Source organism: Neophocaena asiaeorientalis, unplaced genomic scaffold (genome assembly GCF_003031525.2).
Source record: "Neophocaena asiaeorientalis asiaeorientalis breed wild unplaced genomic scaffold, Neophocaena_asiaeorientalis_V1.1 scaffold251, whole genome shotgun sequence".
In the NCBI taxonomy this organism is placed as follows: domain Eukaryota; kingdom Metazoa; phylum Chordata; class Mammalia; order Artiodactyla; family Phocoenidae; genus Neophocaena; species Neophocaena asiaeorientalis.
In genome coordinates, this window is record NW_020173377.1 from 11,930,600 (window position 1) to 11,946,481 (window position 15,882).

At 39.7% G+C, this 15,882-nt stretch overlaps 1 protein-coding gene across 1 annotated transcript in view; it reads right to left on the reverse strand.

Annotated features, from left to right (window-relative positions):
• The window catches only part of ADAMTS9 (ADAM metallopeptidase with thrombospondin type 1 motif 9), a 169,921-nt gene that overhangs the window by 138,916 nt on the left and 15,123 nt on the right, over positions 1–15,882 (reverse strand). The window contains exons 4-6 of the mRNA XM_024746320.1: positions 3,418–3,707; positions 1,099–1,182; positions 883–998 (exon numbers count right to left, since the gene is read on the reverse strand). Coding sequence (XP_024602088.1) covers positions 883–998; positions 1,099–1,182; positions 3,418–3,707 — 490 coding nt within the window. The remainder of the gene's footprint in view (positions 1–882; positions 999–1,098; positions 1,183–3,417; positions 3,708–15,882) is intronic.

Here is a 15,882-nt window from a genome sequence, read left to right on the forward strand (position 1 = left end):
GGGGAGGGTTTTGGTTTTACAAAAAGCAGACTAACAGAGTCAGGGATTTGTAACTCAAAAAAGTTTAGGAATCACTGGTTTACAGATTAAAAGCTACATTGAGAGGTCTCCTTCTGCCACAGGGGTAGCCAAGGGCAAGTGAAAACCTTTCCGTCCAGAATTCTTCCTCATACCTTGAAGCAAGTGATTCTAGTTTCTGAAGAACATTCTGAGAAGGCTCTAAATGCCTTTCATTTAAGTTGATCTAAGAGCAAGTGTTTGTGACCATATCAAAGGTGACTGATGGGAGACACACCAGGCCAGCAGACCTCTTTGCTGCCCTGCACAGCATTTTAAATATTTTTGAGCTAGAAGCTACCATTTAAAAATTGGGAGATTTCACATTTTCCAAAAAAAGTATCCTTATTTCTGGTTTCTTACAGAATCACAAAAGCTGGCACCATTGGACTTATATCCTGCATGGTAACGAGCTCAATGGGAATGGCAGCTGCCCGCTCTATACAGGTGTTTACTTTCAGACCTGCCTAACACATTTATTGCCTACTTGGCGGCGATGGGTTACTGGTTCTCAACCGGAGGTTCTTCTGCCCTCCTCCACCACACACCCTCAGACGGCATGTGGCAACGTCTGGACAACACTTTTGGTTGTTACAGTTAAGAGGGGGGAGAGTTACCGGTAGGTAGTAGGCAGAGACCAAGGATGCTGCTAAACATCCTGCAGGGCACAGGGCAGTCCCCACAGCATAGAATTATCTGATCCAAAATGTCAATAGTGCTGAGGTTGAAAAACCCTGGGCTAGGGGCTGGCTACCAGGAATATATGACCTCATCCCATCAACGTGACCAGAAACTAAACGACTGGAGGAATAGACATCCATATACCTCGTTACAAGAACTGCTGTATCATGCTGGATTCCACCTGGATGGTTCTTTGAATGCTGCCACTGGCAAAAGTTTTTTAATGTTGTCTGGGCATTAAAAGATATGGAAGGTCCTTCCTAAATACAGAAAAGAATTATGGTTGGTCCGTTGCACCAATACCAATTAGATATGCCATTTCGGATACAGAGAGAAGAAAGAAGAAAAAAACTTTATTACCTGTTCATTATGAATCACAACTAAGTTCACAATTACAATATTAATTAAATTTCCAATACTTGGGTCTTTATAGATAGAGGCTACCTGCAACCGAGATAAATTTTTCAAAGTTAATTGTGAACTCCGTGTAAGCAATAAGCAATTCACTTCTTATGCTGGGCTCCACCTCTTTTTATGGTTCATGCAACATATGCATTTTGGAGCTGTGAATTTTCATTCAGTCAACAAACATTTCTTAAAAGTCTCTTTGTAAAATTCATAGACGGCAGCTTTAGACAGTAATGAATGCAAACAACTTTAAATTTCAAGGTGTTTTCCAAGGAAACTGCATTGCCATGTAACTTAGCAGTTCTTTGTGCCAAAACACTGGATATTAACTTTTGATCAAGCTTTTTCATTCCAGCTGAAGCTGGATTGCCATTTATGGAATCTCACATGGACTACATGCTTGCTAATACTGCTGTTGTACCAACCATTTGTGTTCTCCACAACTGGTAACCTGTTTTTTTTTTTTTGGTTTGTTTTCATTATTATTGTTAATTACGAGAGCTAACATCCATTGAATGCTTACTGTGAACTAGATCCTTGCTGAAAACTGCACAGCAACATTCTGGGCTAGGTGTGACTAGAATCTTTGCTCAACAGATGAGGAAACTGAGGCTCAGAGAAGTTAAGCAACTTGTCCAAGACTAAACAGCCAGCAGTGCGTAGCAGAGCCAAAATTCTCAGCCAAGGTCCATTTGACACTGAGGCCATGCTTGTCGGGAAAATCCTCAACAGGTCTGAATATATGGGTTAGAAATGGAGTTGAGTCTATGCAAGGCCTGACTAGGTTTTCCTTTCCCTCTTCCAGGACAGGAGAGGGCTGGGGCACATGGGACTGAGCTTGAGGAAGGGGGGTGAGGGAGAGTGGGGAGGGGAGGCAGGTGGGGTAAGGGTTGGGGAACACAGTGGGGGTTGGTTCACAGCAGTGCAGGGAAACACAAAGAGAACCACAGGCCACGGAGAAGGAAGGAGAAATTTTAAGTCAGTGATCCCAAACGGCTGCTTTTCATATTCATTGGGGGAATTTAATACAAGCAGATTCCCATTCAAATAAACTAGACTCAATCTATTAATAGGAAGGCTCTGCTGAGGCTTAAAATGAAGGCAGAGCACATGGGCTATTACGGAACAATCTCCAGTGTTTCAAGAAAACAGCAATATGTAACACCGCGCCATCTCTGAAAAAGAAAAAAGTGTAGCCATACATATGTGCTTAAGAAATGTCCAGAGTTGCCTTGTCCAACATGGCAGCCACTTGTCACGTGACCACTGAGCACTTGAAATGGGGCTTGTCCGAACTGAGATGTGTTCTGAGTGTGAAACACATACTGGGTTTTAAAGACTTAGTACGGAGAAAAGTTAGTCTCGTTAATAATTTTGTAAATGATAACATTTAGATATAAAACAAAATACATGATTAAAATTAATTTTACCTGTTTCTTTTATGTCTGTGTGCGGCTAACAGAAAATTTTAAATTACATGTGTCTATATTTTAAAAAAATTACGTGTGTGACTTGCATTATATTTCTATTGGGCAGTGCTGGTTAGAAAGACGGGCAAATAAACTTGTCACAGTGGCTGCCTCTGGGAAGGGGCCTGGGAGCCTGGGTGGGGAAAGGCACTTCAGCTTTCTCACTGGTCTTTGGATCTGCTTGATCTGTTTTTCAATCATGCAAATTCATTACTTTTTCAATTCAAAATGGGAGTAGAAAAATTCAAAATGGGAGAGATTCCTAAGACTCACCCTAGAGCTACTTAATTAGAATCCTGGGGAGGAGGATAGAGACATTTTCCAAAGCTCCACCAGTGCTTCTGATTCACAACCAGCATCCACAAGTCTTACTGGCGACCCACACCTGGCTGTGCAAATTCACGTGTCAAAGGGCACTGGTTTTGGGAAGTGGACAAGCTGAAGGTCACATGCAGTCCCAGTATCACATGATACTGGCTTTACATGACCATGGGCAAGCAACCCAACTCCTTTGAGGCTCAGTTTTCTTATCAACAAAATGAGAATGACAATGTACCTAGCAGAGTTGCCAGGAGGATTAGAAATGATGCCTTTTAAGTAAGAAGCACATTGTCTAACACAGGATAAACACTCACTATTGATGCCCATTATTGTCATTGTCTAATCTTATATTCTCTTCAGTCACTTGCCTGAATCGTTGAAATGCCAGCCCCGAATGGTTCTCCAAAGCACTGGGTGGAAACCCATTCCCCAATGGCACATTTAGGGACATCATAAATCACCTTCTTTTGAATGTACTTACAATTGACATTAAAGTTAAAATATAGTGTTGAAGGTTTGCTCCGTGGTATAAAACCATTCTGTTGTCTGCCACCACCATCACTTCTACAAACCGTGGATAGGATAAAAAACGTTTTGTTCTCCTGTGGGTCCTCTTTTCCCTTGTGCTGTCCGTCTTGTTACCATAGGCAGAAAGGGCCCTTTTGGTTAAGCTGCTTTTTAATACTGCCACGTCATCAGCCAGGCGGCTCCTCTCTCCCCATTTTCTCGTCCTCGTTTTCCTCTTGTCCTTACTGTGACTATTTTTGTGTTCTGTAACAAATCAGATGGCATGCATTACATTTTGAGCCACATCTATTTCACATTAAGAATTTAATTTGACACGTCTTAAAATGATGCCTCTGTCGTCAAATTACATACAAAATCAAGTTCTACACGCTGTGGAATCTCCGGGTGAAACTATCTGCGCTCTCATCTAAATGACTAAGGACTTGAAATTAGCTTTTCTGGAAGCTTCCATAAATGCTCACTTAAGGTGTTAGAAAATTAGGCCTGAGTTTAGGGGAAACAATTGCTTATTCTTTTCATTCAGTAACAAAAGTCTGGCTGGGGTTTAAGTGGTTTGTATTCATTGTTCTTTGCCATACATGGAGTAAGGGCCAACAGCACAGCTATAGAGCTCTAGAGAATGGAAATGGAAATGCTTCATGTACACCACTTTTCATATTCAATGAGATACAGTATAAAGCGGCCTAAGAGGTGGGCAAGCTAATAGACAGTACAAAGGAACTACAGAAAATGAATGACAAGGTATTATTCTCTTACTGTATTCAATCACTGTAATGCATGAAATGTAAGAACAGAATCACTGCTGTTCAGTGCTTCCAAATTTTTAATTAATTTGTTTCAGGGCTCAGTTGAGGAAGTAGATTCCACTCAGGGAGTATGAATAGGTAGTTGGGACTGTGATATATAATGCCAGATGAGGTCTCCTCATTTCTGATTCTAGCCAAGGTACCTCTTGTATTCTACACAAGCTTGCAGCTCACAGTGTGGTCCGTGGACCAGCAGCATTGGCAACTCCCGGAAGCTTGTTAAGAATATAGACTCACCAGCCCCACCCTAGACCTGATACATCAGAATCCACGTTTTAACAAAGATCTCTAGGTGATGCATATTCATGTTAAAGTTCGGACAAGCACTAGTCTCCAACTTGGTTTGAAGCTCCTGTTGCTGGTGAAAATATTCCATTTCAGAGCCATCAACCCCAGAATAAACAGAATGAGCATAAAAGTTCCTGCTAAAATATGCCTTGAGTAAAAACAGAATTTAATCAGTTATCTTGCCTATCAAATCATAAATGCGTTTCAGAGTTTTAATGACAATGGTTTGTAGGCCAAACAGGCAACAGAATTGCACAACTAAGAAATATGCTTTCCTAAGACACAAGAAATAGAATTTATTACACCAGTAATAACAACAAAAAAGTTATAAACTCTGAGTGGTTTCATATATGAAGGGCTCAAATGTTTAACCGTTATAACCTATTGCTAAAACAATCAATTTAGGCCAGGATGTGTATTTTGGTCAAGTTGAGTGTTTTAGTGGTTGTTAAAATAGTGAAATCAGTCCAAATTGTGCAACAAGTTATATGTGGTGCAGCTATAGATAACATGACTAGCCCTAAGCCTGGTACGCAGTAGGATTCAACATTAGACTATTTTTCTTCCAGTCTCTCTTTCAAGAGTATTCATACATGTATACCCATGCCATATAGGTATCTGGGCTGTCATTCCATTTTTAAATCACTAGTGATTACAGAATGGATACTAGACAAGCACCTACTCCATGCCAGATATTGAACTAGGCTCTTTTACATATGTTATCTCATAATTCTTCTCAGGCTGAGAAAATTACCTCTATTTTACAGATGAGGAAAATAAGTCTCAAAGAGATTGAGCAACTCGTCCAATGTCACATACAGGATGTGGTGGTATCTGGAATCAGGCATGGATTTGATCAACACCCTAAACAGTGCTCTTTCTATCAGGCAAAACTGCTCAAGAGCTAAGGACTGAAATGGGCTCATGGTTTGGTTGACAGTTTCTAAACTGAGCCTGAACTGGAAAAAAGACAGTGCCTGGTGGATATTTTCACAAACACTAGCTTTTTACAACAGCTGTATGGAAGCCACGCTGAAAATTGGATTTTTAAAAATACATTAAAATGTGTTACTTATTTTGTGAAATAATACCCTTCATGTCTTTTGTAAATATTTTAATATAATTTATTATAATCGGTAAAGTTTCAAAGGTTTTAAAGTCTCTGTTGTTTTTCTATTCTCCATTTCATTATTCCTACTCTAACCTTTATTCTTAGTTTTCTCTTCTTTTTCAAGTGTCTTAAAGTGGAAGCTTACATTATTGACTTGAGATCTTCTTTCTCAATAGAGGCATCTAAGACATAGCTATAAATTTCCCTCTAAGCCATGCTTTAGCTGCAACCCATAACTTTTGACATGTTGTCTCTTCATTTTCATTTATCTCAAAGTATTTTCCAACTTCTCCTTTGGTTATTCAGGAGTGTGCTATTTACTTTCCAAATATATTTGAGTTTCCCATTTCTCTGTTATTGATTTCCAATTTCATTTTACTGTAGTCAGAGGAAATAACTCTGCATTACTTCTATGCTTTTACATTTACTGATATTTGTTTTATGGCCTAGCATATGGTTTAGTCTGGAGAATGTTCCATGTGTTCTTCAGAAGAATTTTGTGCTCTGCTGTTGTTAGATAGAGTGTTCTACAGATATCTGTTAGGTATAGTTGGTTTACAATGTTGTTCAAGTTTTCTATTTATTGGTTAATCTTCTGCTTAGCTTTCTATCCACTACTGAAAGTAGCGTATTGAAAGTTTCCATCTATTACTGTTGATTTTTTTATCTCTCCCTTCATTTCTGTCCGTTTTTGCCTCACGTATTTTGGTGCTCTGATATGAGATGCATATTTGTTTATAACTGCTAAGTATTCCTGTGAAATGACCCTTTATCACTATAAAACATTTTGATAAACTTTATCAATAAAGTGAAGTAACCCAGTCAAAAAAGACCACATATTATATGATTCCAGTTGTATAAAATGTCCAGAATAGGCAAATCTATAAAGACAGACGTAGATTAGTTGCTTAGGAGTGGAGGTGGAGTGGGGACATGGGGGGAGGCATTGATAGCTAATGGGTTCAGGGTTTCTTTTTCAAGTTATAAAAAGGTTCTAATATCGACTGTGATGATGGTTGCACATAGCTGTGAATACACCAAAAAACCACTGGACACTTTAAATGGATGAATGGTATGGCATGTGAATTATATCTTAGTAAAGCTGTTAAAAAAAGAAAATACGTCACTTAGTTTGTGAAAAGCAGATAATCTTTACTTATTGTCTTCCATAAATATTTTGACTTATCAGGTTAATTTAGAGAAAAGCATAACCACAGTGAGAAAAACACTGAGGAAACATTATATAGAAGTCACTCTTTGGACCATTCAGGGGAATCATCTCATCAGAGGGGACTTGGGCATGGGAAAACCTGAGGATAAATCAAGGCACTAATTGGAAAAAAGGTACACTTATTTAAGTAGCAAAGTTGAAGAAATTAAGGCATTAATCACTGAAAGAGATTTCTGACAGAGAACAGTGGTAACAGAGAAAAACCCATGTAAATTCTAATATACCTGGAAGACATTTCATTCACAGCTAATCTGTGTGTCAAAGAAACAATTCAGTATGCTTTACATGGTATAAAAATGCAGGAATAAAATTACTTCTTCAGAATCAAAAGCAACATCTTCTAATACATACTTCCCAGTCTTTTAACCATCTGACCTTTTACCCTAATGAGTTAGAATAATATTTATTGACCTAATTAGCCCAACTAATTTCTACCTCATTAACCATTTTAGCAAGCAGTTTTGAATTTGGCATTACAAAGAGTAAGAGCTTTAAAGATTCAAATATTCGCTGTGACTACAAATGCAGGAACATTTTTACTGATGATGGAAAAAACAGACACTATGGCTGGTATATCTACTCAACTCTCTGGCCTCTGAATAGAAATTGTTAATATCAGAGAACAATTTCTACCAAGGGACACACATTGTTAGGATAAAAAGAAAGTCATTCACATTTCTCTTCAGTGACCTTTTAGCATAATGGAACTGAGACTAGTATTTGAAATTTGCAAGGTCACTTTGCTAATAGTTTTATCAAAATGAGCTACATAATGAAATTTCACCCTTATAGAAAGCACAGTATGAATGGTCTATGTACTTTTGCTCTTCATTTCACCCACAGACAGCTTTATGCTTGTTATTACTTTTTATTGAGATATAATTTATATACCATAAAACTCATACTTTCAAAGTATACAATTCAGTGGTTTTTGGTGTATTTATAGAGTTGTGTAATCATTTCTATTATCTAATTTTAGGATATTTTTATTGCCACCAAAAGAGACCCTGTACCCATCAGCCGTCACTCCCCATTCCCCCTTTACCCCCCATCTTTCAGTAGGTGAGCCTCTGGCAATCACAAACCTATGTTTTATATCTATGGATTCTCATTTCATACAAATGGAGTCATACAATATGTTGCTTTTTGTGTGTGGCTTCTTTCAGTTAGCATAATGTTTTCTAGGTCCATCCATGTTGTAGCATGTGTCAGGACTCTATTACTTTTTATTGCCATGTAATATTTTACTCTAGAAATATACCACATTTTGTTTATTCATTCGTCAATTGATGGACATTTGGGTTCAACAACTCAGCTGAATAATGTTGCTACAAACATGCATGTACAAGTTTTGGTGTGGCCATGTTTACATTGCTCTTAGGTATTGCTGGGTTGTATGGTAAGGCTATGTTTAACATTTTGAGCAACTGCCGGATTGCTTTCCATAGTGGCTGTACCACTTTCATGCCTCTTCTTGAAGTTCAAATACGACATTTAGAAAGGAAATCATTTTTTCATGGTTTTTCTTGAAGGATTCCTCAAAAGTTTATCATGTTCACTAAACTAAATAGCTTATGAGCAACCTGGCCTAGTTCAAATCTTAAAGTAGCATGCTGAACCAAAGAAGATATACAGATGGTACATAAGCGTATGAAAATTTGCACCATGTCATATATCAAGAAAATACAGATAAAACAGCCATGATATACCAAAATCCAGAATGCTAACAACAACGAATGCTGATGAGGATTTGGAGCAAAAGGAACTCTCATTCATTGCTGGTGAGAATGCAAAATGGTACAAGTCACTTTGGAAGACAGTTTGGATGTTTCTTACAAAACTAAACATACTCTTAATATACGATCCAGCAATCGTGCTCCTTGGTATTCACCCAAAGGAGCTAAAAATTTATATCTACTCAAAAAACTGTACATGGGGTGTTTATGGCAGCTTTATTCATAATTGCTAAAACTTGGAAGCAACGAGTATGTCCTTCAGTAGGTGAGTGGGTAAATAAACTGTGGTATATCCGGACAGTGGAATATTATTCAGCGCTAAAAAGAAATGAGCTATTAAGCCATGAAAAGACTTGGAGGAATCTTAAATGCATATTACTAAATGAAAGAAGTCAATCTGAAAAGGCTACATACTGTATGATTCCAATTATATGACATTCTGGAAAAGGCAAAACTATGGAGAGGGTAAAAGATCAGTGGTTGCCAGGGGTTGGGGCAACAGAGGAATGTATAGGTAGAGCACTCAGAGGATTTTTAGGGCAGTGAAAATACTGTGTATGATAGCATAATGATGGATACTTGTCATCACGTATGCGTTCATATCCACAGAATGTACAACACCTAGAGGGAATTGTAATGTAAACTATGGACTCTAAGCGACAGAGATGCATCAATGTAGGCTCATCATCTGTAATAAATGTATCCCCTGATGAGGGATGTTGATGGTGGGGAGGCTCTGCATGTGCGGGGGCAGGGGATATATGGGAAATCTCTGTACCTTCCTCTCAATTTTTCTATGAACGTTAACACTGCTCTAAGAAAACCCAGACAATTAAAAAAAGTAGCATGTGATATCTCCAAGAATCAAATGCACATTTGTATTCAGAGAAAAGTAAAATATTTTGCCATTGGAACCCTCACATGTGCATGTAAACAAATTTCGGCACGTTAAAAAGCTCTAACTTGCAGTTGTGTGCTTTCTAATGCCAAGTCAAAGGCACTATAGTCATAATGCTTTATTCCAAGAACACGACTTAATGTTGACTTTTACAATTGCTTCGGCCTTGAGAACTACGAAGGGGAACGGTGATGCTTACACTACTACTAACAGCCACTGTTCTAAGATCTTGTGCTCTGAAGAAAGCAAGCTTCAAGGTCTATTTGACCTTGGGCAAATAACGGACTTTTTCTCACCCTCATTTCTTCCACTTATAAAGCTGAGTAAGAACAGTACCTCTTCCAAGGAGTTGTTTTGAGAAACAACTAGAGATCATGTATATAAAGTATGCAGCACACAGGAAGCAACCAATAATTTTTTTTTTTCTATTTTTTACCAGTTATAAAGTCATGTAGTGAGTTAGAACTAAAAGGAACCATTTAAGGGAGAGAGACTATTCTTCTGAAAAACAATTTTCTGGCTTAAAATCATTTTAAAGACAAGCTGTTTTACACCCTTAAATGACCTTTTTACTTCTATTAGTAAATGGCCAATTACGTCTCTTGGCCTCAGTTTCCGGACCTCTTAAATGGGTATATAAATAGGTGTTTCCACCTTAAGCCTATTTTGAGAATAAGAAAGTGTGTAGAAAATTCCTTGTAAATTATAAACTGAATTTTAAAATATTATTTTTTGCATCTATTTTGTGCAAGGCACTTGGCTAAGTTGAAATAAACAACAGCAACAACAAAACAGAAGCAAAACTTGGGACCGATCTTTAAAAAGAAAGTATCATGAAAATTTAAGATGGTATCAATATTAAAAAACCTGACAGCTAGAAACTTAAACAACTTTTGCTTATTTACTGATAAGAATGTTTTAAATGAGCTTCATTTCACATTACCATGCAACAAAATGCATACAACATTACTAAATAACTGGAATTATTTTAGAAAATAACATCCGGGCCTGGTTATTCTGCAGTTACTCATTGAGTGTTTCCTACCCACCGGGGTTGCGCTAAGGAGATCCGCATGTTAACTTTAACAGTTGGGAAGTTAATCATTGCTCTCTATGTTTATAAGGTTTATCAAAATTTAACTGAATTTTCCTTAAGGCACTGAGCCACCTTGTGACCTCACGGTCTAAGTGGGCAGGGGAACCACAGCACAGGACCAAAGGGAAGACTGGCGAGCAAGGATTTTAGCAAGTCCCCTTTCTGCTCCTCCAGGACTTGACAGCCAGAAGGAAGTGGACAGGGAGTTGGTAGTGGTTTCACACTTGGATTCTGGAGCCAGACCAGCCCTGGTTCACGTTCCTGCCCTAGCGCTGCTGTAGCTGCCCTTTCTTGGGCAATTTCCTATCTTAAAGGCTCAGTTTTCTCATCTGTAAAATGAGGATACTAACAGCACATACTTTAAAGGGTAACTGTGAGGGTTAAAAGAGATAACACGTAAAATGCCCGTGGCACAGAGGCCGGTGCACAGGAAAGATCCATTAAATATTTAATGCGATAAGGATTTTTAGTTGTTATTGCTTTACCAGTAGTATGCAAAACAGCCCCTCCTTATGAATTAGAATGTTGACGTCAGGGTGTCTCAAACAAAACCATTCTATTTTTGAAAGAATCTTCTAAAGAAAAGGAGAGAGGGAGGGGAGGAAGGAAGGAAAGTCATAAAGACCAGCCCCTGTTCCCTCGGAACTTCCAATCTAGGCTAAGAGGCACATGCAGATTGACGTGGGAAGACCTAGTCAGAGATGTAATTAGATGGAAAGAAATGCCACAAATACTTCTGCTTTTCAACTGGCTCCAAAGGCCAATAACATACAGGAAACAAAACATGTAAGCTGATGGCAGCTCCTGGACCTCTGTTCTAGTCCCATCTAAGATCTGCCCTCAAAGAGTTACTCAATGAAGCCTTCAAACGGGGACCCCATGGGATGAGAATCACAGTCTACTGGGATCAGAGGAAGATGGGTAAACAAGCACAATATGGGGGTGGGTGGGAAGAGATAAAACATAAAAATGAAAATAGCCATAAAACCAATGAATTTCTAGTAAAGAACAATGTGTTTCCAGAAACCGGGTGGGGAAGGAACTAAGGGAAGGAATTCTTCTGTGTATATAAAGGTCTAAAGCATATGAATGAAAATCACCAAGGTTTAATTTTTTTTAGCGGTCCTCCATTTGATAGTCTGTAAAACAACAGTGAATCCCTAGATACTCAGGAGAGTCACGTCCCCAAACCCATTTCTCTGGACGAACTGTTAGCTTTTGCGGGGGAGGGGGAAGTGGCATGCCCAGCATCTAACAGTGCTCCACGGACAACACCGTTGGGACATGGGTGCAAAGGGCAGTGGCGGGAGAGATTTCCTTTTTGGCTGGGCAGGACCTTTACAGACAGTGTTTCCCCAGGAGTGGTTTACAGAATGTTTGTCCCAGAAGATATTTCCAAAAACAAATCAAGTGGGTTTGCAAAATGCTTTACACAGCATTCACATCTGGGACTTTCTGCACACACGTTAGCATTTTAAGAGCCCTGAGAAGTCTTGCAGGAAAGAAACCAGTCTACATTTTGTTCATCCATGGAATTGGGAAACTTATGGGATCTTGGCCAATTTATGAGGGGATTGAAAAGTCCCTGGAAATAGAACAAGATGAAGAGGAGTGTGTTGATGGCTTTTCCTTTCAGGGACGGAAGGAGATGCCACTGGGAGAAAACAATTGAGAAGCTTCTTGTAGTTCAAGGGGCTGTGATGGGTGACAGGTGGCAGGTAGTGGGAGGCGTGTTTGAGGGTCATCACACCACCTTCCAATGGGTGGGTGCCTCCACCTACCTGCGGAGGTAAATTTGCTGACTCAGGTGTGCAAGCTGGGACACTTGCCCCAAAGGCCCTGCCGCACGCTCCCTGATTCAACATCCTGCAGCTCCTTGAACTGCATGCCGTAACTGCTGTGACGATGATACTGTTACGATAATACTGGCTAACGTTTGTTCTACGCTTTCCTCTGTGCCAGGCACTCTTCGAAGAACTTTACATGGATTAACCTGATTATTCTTCACAGCGACTATTAGAATAATGGACAGGGACTATTATCTCCATTTCATAAATGAGGAAACTGAGGCACCCTTGAAATAACTTGAGAAATTATTTAAAGCACATCTATTTGAAACAGTATAAAATGCTGAACATACCCGGGCCTGTATTTTACTGTGAAATTGTTTGGTTTTGCTATTAATAGCCTGCAAAATACCCCTCAGGAAATGTTGGTTTTGACTCATTCCAGCTCTTGGCAGTAAGGGGAGATGGGCTCCTTCTGCCCAGCGGGATCCCAGCTGCCCACAATCACCCCGCACTGTCTGCAGCCTGCTTTTGATGGCTGCTTCAGAGGCCCCTTTGTGACGTGGCTTGGGATCTTCCAGACCAGCACTCTCCACGAGGAATAGAATGTGAGCCCCACATGGAAGCAAGAATTTCTAGTAGCCAAATTTTAAAAAGTCAAAGAAACAGATGAAACTAATTTTAAGGATATATTCTATTTACCCTAATACATGCAAAATATTATCCTTTCAACATGCAGCACCAGCCCCATTTCTAGGGCTCAGGAGCCACATGGGGCTACTGGCTGTGGTACAGGGCGGTGCATTCAGGAGGCAGTATGATGTGCTGATAAGAGTTTCAGAGTCAGGGAGATCTGTGTTCAAATCCCAGCATCTGTGCATTCAATCTGTGGGACCTTGGCCAGGTCAATGAAGCCCTCTGTGCCTCAGTTTCCTCATCTGTGAAATGGACATAATAATGGTTCTTCCTTAATAGGGTGGTGGGAAGGGCTAAGTGACTTAATACACGGAAAGTGCTGAAATAGGGCCTGGTGCAGAGTAAGCGCTCTAGGGGTATTGGCTGTGGCAAATCATTACTAAAGATGAACAGCCTTTTTATGCTGGAATCAAGGGGCTCTGGCTATCTGCCCTTTCACTGCAGCTCTTGGGTGGCCCTGGGATGCCTGTGGCGGGTCTAGGTACCACTCCCGTATCAGAGATTAAAGAGCACTTGGACTGGAGCCCTTTAAAAAGGCTTCTAACCAATTCTTAGGGAGTATATATCTCCCACATTCCTTTGATACACAAGTCTCCCAGTTTACAGGCAACTGAGGACGAGTTCACACACCAGGCCTGCAGTAGAAACCCTTCTTCATCCTGATGTCCCTGTTCTGGCCACCATGATCGTGAGTGGTTGCAGGGACACACTGTACTCTGGCCACAGGCTGAACCCACCAGGGACCCTCCCGACCACAGGCCGACATCTTGCAGCACCCTGGCCCAGCTCAGATATTTAGCTGCTATACATTCAGCTCTGGCTCTGACAACTTACTCCCTTAAGCGAATTAAAAGCCTAATATCTTTCTCTAAAGTCTTGATATAACTTCTTAACTAGTTTATAACGTCTCACTAGTTTATTCTTAACTATCCTTACACTTAAAATAAACCCAGTAGCACTCCCAAAACCTCATGTGAATTGCTCTTTTAAACATACCCCTTCCAGGCACCATCCATGGACAGCTTTTCCTTGACTTACAGCCTGGAAAGAACACAGGACCGGGAACGAAGAGGTCTGTGTTCACGGCTCACTTTTCCATTCGTTTCAGCTCTAAGATTACAAATTCCTTCAGAATTCTGACCCTTGATCCTCTTATCCACAGAGGCAGGAACTAGAAGTTCTCTAAAGTTCCTTCCAGTATTGAAAAATGATGAGTTCTTATATTTTACGAGTGAAAAATGCCAAAAAATGAAGTCCTACGATTCAAAAATGGCAAAACCCAACAGTCTCCTCTCTTGGCCACTTAGAGAGGGTATCAAAGAAATAACCAAATGGTACGCAGGGTGGGCAGGTAGAAGGAGACAGAATAACTGCAATGGAGAAAGACCAACAGAAAAGAAGTGAGGTATGGCTGATGTTAAAAAATATCAAGGAAGGTTTCATATATGTGTCTCCAGTACTCATTGCAGTGTTTATTTTGGACCTGCTAAAATAGGTAATAGTTTCTGAAAACTATTTCTATACCCTAATTTGACTTGTTACAGTGGAATAGCATCAAATTTGAGGATTAGGAAAAAAGGCTTAAAAGGAAAAAAACTAACACATAACCAAAGTTACCTTTGGAAAACCATTATACTGCCCACAAAGCACAGCACAGGAACACTGGGGAATAACAGAGTCATGTCTCCCACTCTTATTCCCCCAAGAATGTGGTCCATCCAGGGCTGGGTCTTGCACTACTAACTTCTATGTGTGTCTCTGTCTCACTGTCCTTTGGTTTTCTCTCCTGTGTGCATACATGTGCAATAGGACATAGCTGCATTCTTAGGAACTGACGGCTTCCTTTGTAACTATTCTCATCCATAAGCCAAGAGGAACCCGTTCCTATCATTAACTACACGGGTTTGAAATTGAAAGTTGTGTTTCCAGATATCAACCAGAAATAAAAACAACACTATCTCTTTCTGTTGGCACAGACAATGGCTTTGAATAACCAGACCTAAGTAAGTCTTTCCTAGTCCCTTTCTCTGTACCTGTGTCTTGGACAAACACTAAACTTCACTCTCTACTATGCTTTCCTGCAGTGTCATCCAGCATGAAATCCACCAGACATGAAATGTTTGCAATAAAAAAAAGAAACCATGTATGAAATAAGTGTCTGCAAGTGAAGTGAATGAAAAGACAAGCCGCAGTCTGGGAGAAAGTGTTTGCAAACTACATGTTTGATAAAGGACTTATATCAGAATACAGTATAAAGTACTCTCAAACTTCAATAGTACGAAAACAAACATTCCAATTTTTTAAAAATTGGAAGAGATTTGAACAGACACTTCACCAAAGAAAATACACGGACGGCAAATAAGCACATCATTAGTCATTAGGGAAACGTAAATTAAAACTGCTACGAGATAACACTACGCATCTATTAGAATGGCTAAAATAAAAAAATAAAACCAAACGAACAAAATATTGGCAATACCAAGGGCTGGCAAAGATGCAGTAGACCTTTTATACCCTGCTGCTGGGACTACAAAATGGTACGGTCACTTTGAAAAGGAGACAGGCAGTTTCTTATAAAGTTAAACATAACCCAGATATCTCACTTCTAGGTATTTACCCAACTGAAAACGTATGTTCACCCCAAAATCTGCATGCAAATGTTTACAGTGGTTTTATTTGTAATTGCCAAAACTTTATCCCTCGACTGGGTAAACAAATTGTGGTCTCCCCATACGATGAAACACTGTTCAGCAATAAAAAGGGATGAAT